The sequence below is a fragment of the Botrytis byssoidea genome (genome assembly GCF_014898295.1).
Source record: "Botrytis byssoidea strain MUCL 94 chromosome Unknown BBYS_016, whole genome shotgun sequence".
NCBI lineage: Eukaryota > Fungi > Ascomycota > Leotiomycetes > Helotiales > Sclerotiniaceae > Botrytis > Botrytis byssoidea.
The window spans coordinates 304620-317679 of NW_024065857.1; the positions used below are offsets into that span (position 1 = coordinate 304620).

At 38.4% G+C, this 13060-nt stretch overlaps 6 protein-coding genes across 6 annotated transcripts; all 6 read right to left on the minus strand.

Moving 5' to 3' along the window:
• Positions 1-406: 406 nt before the first annotated feature.
• Positions 407-1834, minus strand: EAE97_007879 (uncharacterized protein; the record flags this gene model as incomplete). The annotated part of the gene is made up of 1 exon (XM_038878393.1): positions 407-1834. One exon carries the CDS (start codon positions 1832-1834, stop codon positions 407-409), a length of 1428 nt encoding a protein of 475 aa, XP_038730643.1.
• An 888-nt stretch (positions 1835-2722) lies between these two features.
• On the minus strand, positions 2723-3400 carry EAE97_007880 (uncharacterized protein; the record flags this gene model as incomplete). Its single annotated transcript, XM_038878394.1, has 1 exon — positions 2723-3400. The coding sequence occupies one exon, from the start codon at positions 3398-3400 to the stop codon at positions 2723-2725; it is 678 nt and encodes a 225-aa protein (XP_038730644.1).
• Positions 3401-5140: 1740 nt separating this feature from the next.
• EAE97_007881 (uncharacterized protein) lies at positions 5141-6014 on the minus strand (the record flags this gene model as incomplete). Its single annotated transcript, XM_038878395.1, has 4 exons — positions 5141-5458; positions 5514-5600; positions 5656-5699; positions 5765-6014. 4 exons carry the CDS (start codon positions 6012-6014, stop codon positions 5141-5143), a joined length of 699 nt encoding a protein of 232 aa, XP_038730645.1.
• Positions 6015-7203: 1189 nt separating this feature from the next.
• EAE97_007882 (uncharacterized protein) lies at positions 7204-8154 on the minus strand (the record flags this gene model as incomplete). Its single annotated transcript, XM_038878396.1, has 4 exons — positions 7204-7476; positions 7549-7635; positions 7692-7904; positions 8017-8154. 4 exons carry the CDS (start codon positions 8152-8154, stop codon positions 7204-7206), a joined length of 711 nt encoding a protein of 236 aa, XP_038730646.1.
• Positions 8155-10281: 2127 nt separating this feature from the next.
• Positions 10282-11280, minus strand: EAE97_007883 (uncharacterized protein; the record flags this gene model as incomplete). Its single annotated transcript, XM_038878397.1, has 2 exons — positions 10282-11083; positions 11114-11280. 2 exons carry the CDS (start codon positions 11278-11280, stop codon positions 10282-10284), a joined length of 969 nt encoding a protein of 322 aa, XP_038730647.1.
• Positions 11281-11890: 610 nt separating this feature from the next.
• Positions 11891-12757, minus strand: EAE97_007884 (uncharacterized protein; the record flags this gene model as incomplete). The annotated part of the gene is made up of 2 exons (XM_038878398.1): positions 11891-12322; positions 12380-12757. 2 exons carry the CDS (start codon positions 12755-12757, stop codon positions 11891-11893), a joined length of 810 nt encoding a protein of 269 aa, XP_038730648.1.
• Between the last annotated feature and the right edge of the window lie 303 nt (positions 12758-13060).

The following is a 13060-nucleotide window of genomic DNA, read 5'->3' on the forward strand; positions in this document are numbered from 1 at the left end:
ATAATTATCCGGCTTTTATCCATTATCACTTATCTCAGGCACAAAAAGGGGACGAAAAATACGACCAAGTAGCCAATAGCAGCAGAGATCACTACCCCGCGTTACCCCGCCATGATGGGCTGGGAGCAACAACATCATCTTGTGCTTCAATGATATTCTATGTTGCATTCGTTTCATGATAGCTCGGGACGAAAGCTATGTGGATCGAAGGAAGCCATACATCACATCAGTAGTTCAGTTCTTCGTTATTTACAAAAATTGGTAATTGTAAAACCTAGCTCCCTAGAATATCTGCGAAGTAATTTCCTGGCATGCCATTGCATAGGCTACTTGCACTCCTTATCAGGCCAAAAACTACCGCCCGAAAACTTTGCTAACTCGTTTTCCAGTGAAAAATGATGGCTGCTCATGCAAGGAGCCAACCATCTTCTTCAACTTCAACTTCAACCTCATCCTCATCCTCATCCTCATCGTAATCCATGACCTTGACCCAGTCATCTTCAGCTTCAGAGTCCATGTTCTCGGCATCATCCTCAGCCTCTGTCACAAACTCAATCTTGTATTCATCCATAGACCCTGTGTACCTTGATACCTTGGTGGTAGCCTCACCATCAGTATTGTTCGCGTTGATATCCATCGTGTTGGTGGGATTGTTGTTGGGACCGTTGGAAATCTGGGGAGAGCTGGCAGAGAGTTGAACCTTTCTATCCTGGGATTGGACAGCCCTTTCGAAAGCTTGTTCTGCAGCTTGAACAACTTCTTGAGTCGCCTCTTTAGCAATCTCTTTGTTGTTGTTCTTGTCCATTTCCAGGATGTCCTCAACAGAACCATCAACCGAAGAAGCAATCACAGTCTTTGTAATTCTTTCTCTTGATGATTCACCTCTCTCAGCACTCTCTGCATGAGATCTGTCGGCAAGTCTTTCTAAGAGAGCCTTTTCGACCCTAGCTCTGACAGCTTGACTCTCCACAATGACTTTTGTGGCTGCTGCTCTAGCAATCTGACTATTCTTGATTGCTGCTGTCGCTCTTTCTCTTGTCAATTCGAATGCGGCTTGGTGCTCACTGAGTGCTGGTGTGGGTGTGCCGGCCAAGACGTGGGATCGTTGGTCTCCCTTGTTGGTCTCAACCTCAGAAATTTCTGACTCGGGATCTTTTCTGCTGACGATATGATGTTCTAGTGATCTGAATTCTGCAGCACGTCTAGCCCTTTTTTCTTTATAATGGCGATCCAGTATTGATTTCGGCGCCATAGCGACCTGAAGTTCTTTCTCCCGATGCTTCTTGCCTAATCCCTTTGAAGGAACTGCATCTGAAATCCAAGTAGAACTGGCTGCTTGCATGTTCATCTCTTGTTGTTCCGTCTCCTGTGGTCCCACCTGGTGATTGACTTGTGGTCTTCTTCGATGAACTGCCTTCCGTTCGGGTCGAGAATACAATCCAACAAATGACGGGACATCAGAGTGGAAGATACTCTTAAGAGTAGGGGTTTCGTTACTGTCATTTCTTGAATATGTACTTCTTTCCTTCATTTCTTTCAATTCGTTGGTGGTGCTCATCTTTGAGTAACTGCGAGTCTCATTACAGGGTGGATTGGCCATGTCATCCTTGTTGCGTCCAGATGAATTGTCGTGGGACTTGAACAATTGATTCTGATTGATCTCCATGGCCTTGCGACCTTGACGTTCTTGTTCCATCTTCCTGGTGTTATGGTTTTCTTTGGATAATAATCTCATGATGTCCACATTTGTCTTGCCAGAATATGTATTCGATAGCGGTGGTGACTCTGTCTCGCCTCTAGTTATGGTCACGTTGAATGATGAATTAGTTACCATGATGAGGTCGACTTTCGAAATTTGGATGCTCGAGTTGTGTGTTTGTTTGTTAGACACGAAGGAAGATGGGCAGTCTCGAGTTGTAGGGATAGCTTTATGGTAATTTCGGAAGATTCAGGCTGTGCAAAGATGTCGTATGGTATGGAGCTAGCGTGGAGTTTGGAGTGAATATTAGCACGTGTTTCTACCAATAGTAATTAGGTACCTAGGTACGGTACAATTCATTAAAAGGGAATTCATTATGATACGTCCACAGGCAGTAGTATTGTAGGAGACTCCATATTCAATAATGTCTCTACAACTATTTGTTTGGGAATAGTCCATGGTGACTGATTATAATACATGTTAGCGGCATGTGGTACGGCTGCTTTGCAAATTACATCACAAATATGGCAAAATACTAGGTATGCCTATTGCTATTAGTAAGTCCAATTGAGATGTATTTGAAATGGGGACATCCTATTTCATGGCTACTGCTCAGCTCTGTCTGATAGTGACTTTTAAAGCTTAATTCTAACGATTCCTCAGTATTAAACACCAGACGATGGCGGCCCCCTTTTCCCTAGAGGCCACAATTCTGTACTCTATGCTACCAGATGCATAGAATTATGGAAACAAGTTGAAAGAGAAGATAACTTCACATTGTACTCATGCACAGATACATTCACGCCGTAGTTATGCACAGTTTTTGATTTTTAATATGTCTATTGTGAATTATTGTTATAGTAGACATTATCCCTGATGACTTTGAGCACCGTCGGGGAAGCTATGAGATCACCGCCACCATTACAACATTTTCATTCAATGTATCATAAAATGATATTTGACCACTGAAGGAAACAGTCCCTAGTAATATCTCAGCCAGTCAGTTGAAACCTAAGCTATAACTCAAACATCCTCGTCGTCCTCCCTCTCAGCCTTAACAACCTCTTCGTCGATGGCGCCACGATCCATCTTCAATATTATTTGGTAATAGGCTTCAGAGTTCTCGAAATCATGATTCAGGCCCGAAATATCGGAATTTTCCATGAGAATTTGGGCGGCATCTTCTGCGATGACAACTTTCTCAATGTTGTTCTTCTCAGTATTATCCTCCATGTTAATACTCAACGAGATAAGATCTACCTGAGCGGTATCTTCCTCACTGAAGCTTTTGCAAATGGTGTCTTGTTCGGTGGCGCCTTTCACAACAATATCTTCGAAATCGGTTTCTTTGGCGACTTCCTCGTTGGCAGTACCATTTTGGACGAGATCTTCATGGGAGACTTCAGTGGCGACTTCCACGATTAAATCTCCTGTGGCATCGCCCCAAGCGCCTTCCTTCTTGATAACGATACTTGCAGTGACTCGCTCAGTGGTTCCATGGTTGTCAGTCGCATCGGTGGAAGTTATGTGGTGCTGTAGCGTGTCTTGAGCCGCATTATTCCAAGCAAGGTCGATATTCTCGATTTCAAATGCTGCTCCTTGAAGTAAGGATTGGGACGCCTGGATTTGATCTTCTGAATCGCCAAATGCTTCTATTGGCATCTGCGAGAGCAAAAGCCTGAGTCTTTTGGAAGGAGGCATGATATTGTTTTGTATTGTTGTGAAGAAAACGTCTTGACTATGAAGTGTTGTGATTGTTGAAATGCTGTGATTGTTGGAGTGTTGGAGGCTATTGTGTAAGTCATGCAAGAAGTCGCAACATCCAAGTTTGTTGCAGACTGAGAAGGGAACTTTGTAGTAAAATAAATGCTTTGAGCCCCACAAGCTACAGCAGCTTGAGCAAGCGAGAACAGGCAAATTTGCAACTGAAAATACCTAGACACCTAGTGTGGCTTAGCTCAGCTGTTACCCATATCATATTCAATAGAGGGACAGTTCACTAACCTCAATTCACAACTCTAACAACAAGTTGGGGGTTTGGACTGTTAGTTGATTGAAATACTATATAGTTGCCATGTGAATTAGGTTATCTGTGATATGAATCACAACGAAGTATCTGGGGAGTTTTGAAGCTTATATACTTTCAGAAAGAAGGGAGTGAATGACTACTGTAGCACCCGAGATCCTCATAACTATCCGAACACTAATCGAATCTTTGAGTATGTACTAGTTCCTTGATCTGACATATATATAGAGAACTGAGAGTCAATAGAAGGATTTAACACCTGTCTATACTTAGGGCCCGTTCGAATCGTTTTCTTAATTTATTATCAAAATAAGTTTAACATAGTTTAACACTGAGTGACCTATATCATCGAGTAGCCTACTTCAAAATATATATAAAATTCGTTTATACATAACTATACACTTTCTTTATTTATTAATAGAATTCTTATAAAATTGAAATTAGAATATTTAATTATATAAATATTATAAGAATCTGATTTGTTTTGGAAAATCCAAATTGATATATAAGTTATTATTAAAATAATATTTTTGTAACGAAAATCGTAACAATTTCGATTTTTTTAAAAATACAATAGAAATATTTATATAAAAACTAGATTTTTAAAAAACTAATTTTTTATTATTATTTAATATCTTTTTCTTTTACAAAAATAATATTTGGTTATTAAAATATAAATATTAGAAAAAGCTTAATATTGATGTATTTTGAAGTGGGCCACTTGATGATATGAGCTACTCAGTGTTGAACTACGTTAGGAGATTTATTGATTAATAATTTAATCTACATTTTGTTGATATTGAATTAGATTTATAAGTTTACAAAATATAAAATAATATATATAAATGAAATACTAATTAAAGCTTCATTACAAATTTAACAAAATTATTATATCAATTTTCAAATTTGTTAATTAATATTTTATAGCTTTTTGTAACTCAATATCAGTATTCAGTAAAACACTTTTTTCAATTATATTATCAATATAAATTGTTAAACAACATTCGCATTCAGTAAACAACCATTTAGATTACATTTGTTATTAATATTGCTTAAAAATCGATTCGAATGGGCCCTCAAATGAAGATTACCATTCAGAGAATGTGAATTCATTGATCTTTCATTTCTTTGAACTTTTAGCTGTGTTCCAATCAATACTTCCCACCTAGCTTACAATCTACCTTGTCATCACATCGAGCGTCACAGAAATGAAAAGTTATATGTCTACCCTGCTTGTAATAGGTATTTCATGAAATTCATTTGCTAATTAATATGCCATGTGTCTATCTCTACAGAAAAGCTTTACTAATTTGACAAGCATGACTCTCAGTATATGACTTCTATATCTCAGGGTCGTGTGGCAAATACAACCCAGAAAGAAAAACAGGAACTTCAGTTATAAGCAAGATCTATGATCATCTTGATTCCCTTTCAACTAAGACCCAACCCTCTTCTTGAATCTCTTTGACCATGACCCAATCGAGATCTAGCCCTTCACTTAAGACTTTAGTAACAGCCTTCTCAATTCGTCTCTTCTTCTCGGGCAACTCGGCATCATGGTCCTCCGCTGGAATGCTTCCAATAGTACTGCCTTGGGGACTCGGCTCTCGAGCGCCACTATGACCACCTGCACTGCTGGTAACCACTGGAAAATCACCGGGTGAATATCTAGGGGGTCTGCGTGCGAGCTGGAGTTGATTGTTATAAACCTTGCTAAGGCTCAACAAGACATGCTATAGCATTCACATTAATATATATCACTGAATCTTAGGGCTAGATAATACATACAACTTGTTCCGTTACCTGAACGCCACACTCGTTCAATTCGTCTCTGACCTGCGCCTGCTCATTAAAGTATTGCGCAAAGACTTCTGACTATAATGATGAGATTAGCTTCTAAGCTCTCTACTATTTGAGGCAAATATCTTACGTATGTTGGATCGGGATCAGATCCGACGAAACTTTCACCAGGAACTAGAATGAAACCGGATTAATAACCCTGGCTTTACTCCTTAAAAACGATACTAGCTAGCACTTACAAAAATAATGCGAGATAGATTTATCCCAACAGTACAAAAAGTAACTAATGTAGACTGTATCTCCATAGTATTCGACACACTTTGCTTTGTATCTATCCGTGACAGCCTTTTGGTCCTGGCCTGATATGGTGTGGCGAGCAAGTCTGGGAATAGCCTTCTCCCAGAACATTGAAGAATGATAAGCATCGCTTCTACTGAGATGCTTATTTTCAAGCTGGATAAAACTGGGTGTGAATGTTGGGAGATCCATGATGGTTGTCTTGATGTCCTCTTGGTGATCTCTGAATAAACAAAACTTAGCAGGCGGGTTACTGCTGAGGGTTTCAAGTTGAGTTTGGATGCGTAATAGAGATGCCGAATGTATTATGGAACTTGGTGAGTATTGCGAGGAAGATACTAAAGAAATGTTTATGTTAGAGAAAAGTAGTTCTGGAACTTGATATAACTATTATTCTACGCAGTACAGTCCAGGTGTAAACTAGTGCCACCCCAGAAACTTGGGTTTTGAATGATTCAAAAATCATTGATGCTGTACGATTCTATTCAAAGTTCCAGATTGTATTTCGAGAATGGGAGGCTAGTGGTTATTGGCACTAGTATCGATATTCTATTGGTGTGATGTATTATACAGCTGTTGGAACTTCAGTTTTGCATGTTGATGGAAGATTCATTGGGGTTTCCCATAATTTTCGTGCTGCATAGGTTCATTGATATTGTCCTGTTCTGCGCTAGTGTGAATTTGACGAGACGAAATTAAGGGGAAAGGAATCAACAAAAAGAACTAACGCAAGGTATCATGTTGACCAGAGATCAAAATCATTATTTTTCTCTTCCTTTTGTCTTTATGTTAGAAATGTATTTTGATTGTAGAAAAAATGACCAGATGAAATCCTAGCAAGAAATCAAATAGTCCGGACTGGCAGACTGGACCAATGCCAGATACTCATGTCTATTTGGGTTCATCCAGATAATAATTGTATCAGATGTAATATAAGAACCTTGAATTATGGAAGCGATATGGACATGGTAAATGAGAAGATTAGGTCGCCATAATGTAGGAAACTCTTTTGCTTCAAATGGGTAATCATAAAGTTAACAAGTCATGATATGTTTATAAAACAGGAGACATTATAATCATGATATCACCTGATTATCACTTCTATGGTAATAAGATGTTTATTAAGGTAAAATATAATCTGTCTTCAATGATAGAATCGTTTCGCCTGACGTCTACATACACGAGGATACAAAAATGTGTAAAGTAAAGTATTATATTCTACTTTGGGATTATGTCAGGACATAAACACAAAGCACCAACTGAACATGTATTATAAGCCAACCGCGCAACCCACAACAGCCTACCATATTAGCTAGATAGTGATGTTCTCCTCCATGAGCCACCAACAGCTACTCATCGCCCCACTCTTCCCAAAAACCGATCACGACATATCCCAATCATCACCCTCCCATTCGTAATCCTCATCATCCGCATCTTCCATCTCCAAAACCACAAATTCCTCGTCTCCACCATGCTCCATCATCTCTTCTCTCTCTTCTTCTGCCTCGATCTCTTTGATTCTCTTCTCGGCTTCTTCAGCCTCCTTCGCCTTCTTAGCCTTGATAGCGCGAATACGGTCAGAGAAGCTCTCAGTACTAACCTCTAATCTGCGTGCTAACATGAGTTTCTTGCTGTAAGTTTCATTGAGAAAGATCTTTGAATTTTCAGCAATTTCATCTGGAGAGAGGTATTATCGATAATGCATTCATGGGCGGGAAAGACTTACAAGAGCACTAGTATCATCCTCTTCTTGTTCTGCCTTTTCATTGATTAATTTTCTGACAGCGGTGCAGTACTTTCTTCGGATTTGTGTCTATCGTATATTAGCCTCATTCTATTTCCACATGCTTTCATCCGAAAAGCACTCACATAGACCGGATCTGGATCTACGCCAGGGAATTTCACATCCTCCCAGAGACGCTTGACAAGCATGTCTTGACTTCTCCACTTGATATATGCCTCTCCAACATTTGGATGACGGATTCTATTGATTGCCTCGAGACTCGCGAGCATTTGTTGCCATGAGCTTGACTTTGCTTGGGAGAGAACTATGGCAGAAGGAGCGTAATTATTTGCGTGGCTCTGTAATGTTGAAATTAGCTTGTAAGTCTGCATAAGATGGGTAGAAAAGATTTAGAAATCAACGGCGGAAGATTGTTCTGGAATGGGGATAAAGGGATGGATGGATACAAACAGCAATCCAGGAGATCTGATCTTTGTACTCGAGTTGTGGAGGTGCATCTAGACCTTCATAGGGATCCAAAGGAGGAAGTTTCTTGTTGGAGTTAATGCTTTGTGATATTTCACTCAAGGCGCGTGCTGCTTGATTCATGATTGATGATTTATTCTTTGTGTTTTGTTATGCGGTTCTTGGTTCTTGGTTCTGATCCTGAATGGAGTATGAAAAAAGTGTTTTGTGTTGTTTTTGTCCGAAGCTGTGTTCTTTTATGCTGCGTAAAACTTTGCTCTGAGTTACTTGAAGGAAGAAGCCAAGGGTTACAGAATCAACATTAAGGTTTTAATAAAGAGGGATACAAGAGCTTTATACATAAATTGTGTGTTGGTACGGCAAAAGAAAAGTTTCGATACATGATTATCCATACCATTCAAAGAAAGAAACTTAGTGAGATGATTGTCTTTGGTAACGTTGAATGATTTGTATTCCAGCGATTCACCATCATTGTGGGAATTATCCGTTGCTGATAATCGATTGAATCATGATATGCGCATATTGTCTTGAACGGAGATATCATTAATCATGATGCAAACCCGCTTCTGATTTCGACATCGCCTATAAACCGCCTCAAGTATAGGCACAATGGCGTTGAACTCAGCGCCTAAAATCCAAAAGAGTGTAGGCGGAAAACAGTTTTGATACGTATTCCAAGAAATGTTCTGCTGGTCTTCACCAAATTATATACAAAGCGTGTGATATATATCTCGTACAAACGGGCACTGCAGTCTGCTTTCCAAGTATTCTATGAGATACAGTACTAGGCCACTTATATCCGCCCCTCCCGCTTATTTTATGGTGTCACATATTACACCACCCTTTTTCAATATTAAATATTAAATTAATCAAGAATTATAAAATTATTAAATTTGAATGAATGAATAATGTATTCTTATATTATTAATATATATAAAAATTATTCTATTATTGATTTTCAATCTATTAATATTTAATATGCTAGTCATTTATTATAATATAAGTCTCAATTCTAAAAGATATACTAGCTTCTAAATTATTAAATAATTCTTTATTTAATGTATTCCAAATTATTTGTCAACAATTTTTTAATCTTTAATAAATATATTTTGATTTGCTTTTATTAATAATAATATTAAAAAACATTTTATATACCCTTATCTTTAAAACCTATTATATATATTTTATAGGATTGAGATTAGAGAAATAAAAAGGCTAATTCTTTAATAAAGGGATTTTTTTTTAAAACCAATTTTATATCTTATAGGCACAATGAATAAAAGTATTATTTTATATAAATTTATATTCTGGATTAAGCTTTTTGAAAATAGGGTTTATTTTAGTTTTAAAAACTTTGAGGTAAGATTTGATATTATATCTATATTTTGTATTCTCAAAATCCCTATTCATTATATATAGATTGCTTTTTCTAATATCCCAAAAGCTTTTTTAGCATATAATCTTCATATTCTTATTTGTATTATATATTTCGATTATTTCTGAATCCTATTTCTGAAAACTAATGCGGAAATATTATTCTAATCTTTTTTCTTTTTTTTGTTTTATAGAGTATTTAATTAATTATACAATTAGATTCCATTCTTTAATCATTAATTTCCTATAAGCTAGATACTATTTAAGCTGTTTAGTAATATATACTAGTATAAGCTTTAATCTTTTTTTATATCTCCAATTGGCTATATCATATTCGATCAAAATCCTTTTAATAATTTTAATATTATAATTAAGCCTAATCTCTTAAATAACCTATTTATATATAACTTTCAGAAACAATTATATATATTGTAATAATATTCATTTATTTTATTCAATATATAATTTAGATTGATTGGTATATAATAAATATATATTATTGTTATATACTAGATTTTGCAAAAGGATATATTATATAGTTCTACAAAAAAGTTCCAGGTTTTTTGTAATTCAATAGGAATTGAGGTTTTCTTTTGTCTTATTAACTATTTTGTTGTGTATATATAGAATAAAACGCTTATAAGGATCATTTTGCATACCTTCAATATATTGTGCATTATGAATTAAAAGTATAATTAAAATAATAAAATGTGATTATGGGAGTATAACACGTGAAAAAACGCGTTTTGTGGAGTTTCGGCTAATAGAAGTGCACGGTGACTGTAGGACACTCTCCTAAAGGCGAATCATCATTATTAATCTTAGGAAAAAGATAGCCGGCCATGTTTAACATCTGCATATTATGCCTTCTCTACTCTATTTTTCAAGCTTGAAAGATTGCTCCACGCCTTTTAAAAGCTTGATATCGTGACTGACTCCTTTTAATACCATTTGAACCCGCATATCACTAGAGCTAAGAACCTTGACCATTCCAGAGTCGTCCCAGGAAACATCTACACTTTCACCTCCCTGAACCGCAAATGTACCTTTCATTTGCTTTACCAAATCACATCTAGGTTTAATGACCATTGTTAGACATCCGTCGCTATCTTCTATGGTTGGATATTGAATGCCAACAATTTCCCTCACAATCTCATACATCGGAGTTGCACTCCATCCATGACAATCACTTCTGACCATACTTTCACTTTCTGCCCAAGTGGTCAAATTCTGGTCAAGCATCTTCTTCCACGGGCCGAGTAGCTTCTCCCAAACTTCTTCATAAATTCCGGCTTTCGCAACGGCTCGGAACATATAGAAGGACATTGCGAATGATGCCTTTGCAAGCCCCAACGATTCTCTTTCGTGAATGGTCTTTCTCATTAGGTCTTTGGCTGACTCTCCGCTTGTAGCATCTACAAGTACTGCGAAAATCTGGACATGTTGTGAACTCTCTCCAATAGCGCCGGGTCCATCGAGATATAGATTCTTGTTGCTATCATAGCAATGTTTATTGACAGACCGAATGAGAGAACTAGCTCTATCAAGGTATTCACTCGCAGTGTCCTTCCTACCAACGGCTTCGGACAAAACTGCGGCAGACCTCAAAGCCATTGCATAGACTAAGCTGTTGATAGTTGCAGCTCCTTTGTCAAAGTATGCTTTGGGAACTCCCACACTAGGAAATCCTCATTCTGGAATAAACCACTCTTTTACCCAATCAACGAAGGCCCACGTACCCTCTTCAAGAAACTGTCGCACAAGGCCAAGCTCATTCACAAGATCGCTGAAATGATCCAAAATTCCGTCAATAGTACCCAGATACTTTTTGAGGAATGTGGTATCTTGGAAGTGTAATGAATGATCATGAATCATAAATATTCAGTACAAAGAGAACTGAGGTATGTTCATGGAGCGGCTACGATTTGGGAAGTGCGTTTCCAATAGGCCGTCATCTCTACGAGATGCAAAGAACTCGTGAATTGTTTTCCGGGCAAGGAGATCCGAGTGAGAAATCATGTAGGAGAATAGAAGTTGAGAGCGAGTGTCCATAGTAAATTGATTTTGTTTATAGTACGGGCAATCCTCATGGGTTTCATGCATACAATTGAGGAGAGTATTGACAGATGTCGAGTCGAGCTTTTCCACAAGAGGGGTACTACTTATAGTGGTAGTAATAGGTAGATGGTAATGAGTGGAACGGTACGTGATGGAGTTAAATGTAAGCGACGTGTGTGGAGGGCACGCTATGGATATCCGAATATATCGGAATGTGCGCCACCAGAAAGGTTCGTAATAACATTTCCCCTGGTTCGCACGACAGATATATGTATCAACTGGTCCATATACTTTTCCAGGCTTGAAATTTGTACGGTCCTCTTTTGACCTTGGCTGGCCCCCATCCATATCATTCTCGTAGGATTCAGCACAAATAATTTCGATCCTGGGTGCTAGAGATGAATGCCCATCAATCTCGAAGCTAAATTCAAGGAGATCCAGTAGTCAAAGTGTTCGATTCGATTTCAACGACAGTATTTGCACCGGCCTCTAACTTCATAGGTCTATCATTCTGTAGTAGCATTTTCCAGTCGCTCAAGCTCGAATTTCCAGAGCATGTTACTGCATTGTCAAATCGCCGAGATATTTCAGGAAGATGAGGTATTGGCCTGGGCATGAGTTTTCTTGCATCCAGCATCGGTGACATCTTTCTCTTCATGGTCTTTATCTCGGCGTTTTTCCAACATACATCATCAAACTCGATCTCCTCCCATCCCAAAAAATTAATGTCCGCATGAACCTCTTCATTAAGATTTAGAAAAGGGGGGCCCATTCGATAATCCCATTTGGAGGATGGTAGGAGTGATGTTTCTTGGTCTTTAGCTACTTTCCAGGTTGAATCGGTATGAAGCTTTTGATCCTGCTCATACAAATTAGCTTATTGATTTTGTAGACCGCCACCTCAGAATCTACTCACCCCTATCTGACACCAGAGAATGAGTCCTGGTAGAGAAGTCCTGGCCATCGATGTGCCGGCCGCAGTTGTTACGGAGAACCTCAAGACTTTTGCACTGAACACGTTCTTTCCAGGCCGCAGAAATGGAGTGATATCCACGGTCTCGTAATACCATCTTGTTGGATAACTTTTGCAAGGCCCAAAACTGATTCGTTTGCCGTTCAAAAATAAACGATACCGAGTATCCGCAGAAACATGAAGGACAGTTTCTTCAGTGGGAAGCTTCTCCAGAGTAAATGGCTTTCGAAATAGAACAAATTGGCCAGGATCGACAGTATCGTCGAAATCTGGGACCCAGATCCATTGTGCTTCGTCAGTGAGAAACGGAGAGGAGGGCATGGTGAAAGCTTGAGTGGTAGAAGGTATAGCTCAATTGAAAGCAAGAGTGGCTGCTCATGGTTACTAAGTATTCTTTGAGGTAGTCAAAGATCTAACACGCTTTTCTTCTTGAAGCTTTAGCCCGGTCAAAGATTCGTCAACATGTTTAGTGTACCCCATACCGTCCACTACCCCATGTGGAGGTTGGAAGTGGAGAGAAGGTGGAATGAGTGGAAGAAGTGGATGTTATGAAAGAGCTAATAGCTCGCTTAAATAGACTACGGGCGCTCACAGGGCTCGTGCTTGGAATGGACGAAACAACGT